Source organism: Limulus polyphemus, unplaced genomic scaffold (assembly GCF_000517525.1).
Source record: "Limulus polyphemus unplaced genomic scaffold, Limulus_polyphemus-2.1.2 Scaffold2413, whole genome shotgun sequence".
Lineage (NCBI taxonomy): Eukaryota > Metazoa > Arthropoda > Merostomata > Xiphosura > Limulidae > Limulus > Limulus polyphemus.
The window spans coordinates 11,896-15,162 of record NW_013668023.1 but is presented as its reverse complement, the minus strand read 5'-3'; the positions used below and the strand labels follow the sequence as shown (position 1 = coordinate 15,162).

Sequence of the window (3,267 nt, the reverse complement as noted above, 5' to 3'; positions counted from 1 at the left end):
AACCATGTATGTATTATTATAAACCTAGTAAATTAGTAAATTTGTATGGTTAAATTAACTTGCACTGAAGAAAGAGAGACTTCTTAGGAGTAAGAGACTATTGATAAAAAGTATTGTTTGTATTATGTAAAATACGATAGATATGAGATCAAGATGACGTTGTGTATTGTTTGTATAAAATACGAGAGATATGATATCATGGTGACGTTGTGTATTGTTAATATTAAGTAAAGTACGAGATATATGAGATCAAGGGGACGTTGTGTATTGTAAATATTAAGTAAAGTACGAGATATATGAGATCAAGATGACGTTGTGTATTGTTTGTATAAAGTACGAGATATATGAGATCATGGTGACGTTGTGTATTGTTTGTATTAAGTAAAGTACGAGATATATGAGCTCAAGAGGACGTTGTGTATTGTTTATATTAAGTAAAGTACGAAATATATGAGATCAAGGTGACGTTGTGTACTGTTAATATTAAGTAAAGTACGAGATATATGAGATCAAGGGGACGTTGTGTATTGTTAATATTAAGTAAAGTACGAGATATATGAGATCAAGGTGACGTTGTGTATTGTTTGTATTAAGTAAAGTACGAGATATATGAGATCAAGGTGACGTTGTGTATTGTTAATATTAAGTAAAGTACGAGATATATGAGATCAAGGGGACGTTGTGTATTGTTAATATTAAGTAAAGTAGGTAAGATTAGAGATCAAGATGGCGTTTTATATCGCTTGTAATTTCTTATAAAAAGCGAATTTCTATTACACATGTGTTAAAAAATAGATAGTGTCCGGAATGTTTTTATGTCACGAAGATCTAAACAAGAATTTTCCATAATATTGTGATAAAACTTTCATAATTTGTTTCAGGTGAACGAAGACGGTCTTGACGACGAAACGTTTATTAGCTTCCTATAAGTGGTCTTCTTGCGTCCAGAGTAAATGACCATCAAAAGCCACCAGAGATAAGAATATGAAGAGAACGCGAACTCTAAAGTGTCAGTTCCGCTTCAGATATATATTTACTTGCTAATCACGCCAAGAAATAACGACAGTATTTTTGTGTTCCGGTTGATAATACCATTTGTGAGTGATTCAACCCATAAAGTGATCGTGAAATCTTCCACTTCCTAGCTATATAACTATAATGTGCAGTTGACAAACTATACGAAGTAAAAGTGAACCGATCTTTGAGGCTCTGCAATATTGTTCGTTTGTATGCTTCTTCTACCAATACCATCATGGCGTCTTTGATAGAGGAACGGACCAAGTGGTTGACCACATCGTGTTGGACAGTGGTCATCTCTTTCGCTATTTTTGCCACCCCGGCAGAAGCAGATAATTCAACAACTAAATGTAAAGAAGGTTTAATAATTCCTTTATGGTTGCCTAATCATAACCTCAGTACGGGGGATGTCATTGCCAGGGGGATTGTTTATTTCATCGGTTTGTGTTATATGTTTGTTGGAGTTTCCATCATCGCCGACAGGTTTATGGCATCTATTGAGGTGATCACTTCCAAGGAAAAAGAGGTAGTGATTAAAAAACCAAATGGAGAGAAGCAGACCATTAGCGTGAGAATATGGAACGAAACTGTTTCCAATTTGACCTTGATGGCTCTTGGGTCATCTGCACCAGAGATATTACTCTCAATAATTGAAGTTTATGGGCAAAATTTCGAAGCAGGGGAGTTGGGACCTGGCACCATTGTGGGCAGTGCAGCCTTCAACATGTTCGTTATTATAGGTTTGTGTGTTTATGTGATTCCCAACAACGAGAACAGACGGATCAAACATCTGAGGGTTTTCTTCGTCACTATGACCTGGAGCGTCTTTGCGTACATCTGGCTTTATTTAATCTTGACCTGGTCATCGTACGGTGTTATTGAAGTTTGGGAGGGATTGACCACCTTCCTTTTTTTCCCAGCCACTGTACTGACCGCTTACATTGCTGACCGTAGGCTACTGATCTACAAATTCCTTTCCAAAAAGTACAGGATGAATAAGAGGGGGGTTATCGTTGGAGGGGAAGGAGAGGACTTAGAGATGGCAAGTGCAGCTAAAGTCAACAATATTGCCGACGGAAGCTTAAAAGTGTTTGAAGAAGAAGAGAACGACGAGATTCGAGAGTTTGAGGAGCACAGAAGAGAATACATTCAGATTATCCGCGAGCTCCGGCGGAAACATCCAGACCGGAACATGGAGGATATAGAGGTGATGGCTCGCGAGGAAATTCTTAACAAGGGACCCAAGAGCAGAGCATTTTATCGGATACAGGCGACAAGGAAGCTGACTGGAGGAGGTAACCTTATGAAGAGGAAGTTGGAGAAGCCCGAGGTAAAGAAGGAGCTCAGCGAAGAGGATATGGTCAAAGAAGATAAAGTTCGTATTTATTTCAACCCCGGCCACTACACCGTGATGGAAAACGTAGGGGAGTTCTCAGTTAATGTTACGAGAGAGGGGGATCCGAGTCCCACGGTTTGCGTCGACTTCCAAACAGAAGACGGCACTGCCGAAGCTGGTTCCGATTACGAACCGGTGGAAGGAACAATCGTTTTCCGCCCCGGGGAGTTACAAAAACAGATATTCATATCAATTGTTGACGATGATATCTTTGAAGAGGATGAACACTTTTATGTACGTCTGAGCAACCCTCGGTATTTGGGGTCCGACGGTGGATTGGGGGGAATGAACGGATCACTCGGGGGATTAGCACGCCATCCCCCCTTGCATCTGGCAGCACCTTCAATAGCAACAGTCATGATATTGGACGACGATCATAGCGGCATCTTCGCTTTCAGTGAAAATCAGTATGAAACTCCCGAATCTTCCGGCACTATTGATGTGCCCGTGAGCCGTTCCAGTGGAGCTAGGGGCCGTGTGGTAGTTCCCTTCAGGACTCTGGACGGCAGCGCTAAAGGAGGAGTTGACTACGATAGTACTGAGGGCGAGATTATTTTTGATAACAACGAAACCACGTAAGTAAATTCATTTTTGTACATAATTATGACCCAAAAGTAACAGGAAAAAAACAAAAATAGATGACATGTTGCACTCATTGTCACTTTTTATCATAATTACTAATTTCCAGCATTTCAGTCCTAAGACTTATCTGTAATTAACTTTAACTTGCTTGATTGTACGTGAAGAATCTCTAAACGTAACAGAAACAAAAATACATCATAAAACATGACGTCACGAACACGGGTGGATTACGTAACTTCACATGACGTCACAAACATTAGATAGTACGAACA

The 3,267-nt window shown here is 39.7% G+C and overlaps 1 protein-coding gene across 1 annotated transcript in view; it reads left to right on the top strand.

The window, feature by feature from the left end:
• The window catches only part of LOC106466892 (sodium/calcium exchanger 3-like), a 55,867-nt gene extending 52,875 nt beyond the window's left edge, over positions 1-2,992 (top strand). Inside the window, exon 3 of the mRNA XM_013927198.1 lies at positions 882-2,992. Coding sequence (XP_013782652.1) covers positions 1,253-2,992 — 1,740 coding nt within the window. The 5' untranslated portion in view covers positions 882-1,252. The remainder of the gene's footprint in view (positions 1-881) is intronic.
• The last annotated feature ends 275 nt before the right edge of the window (positions 2,993-3,267 follow it).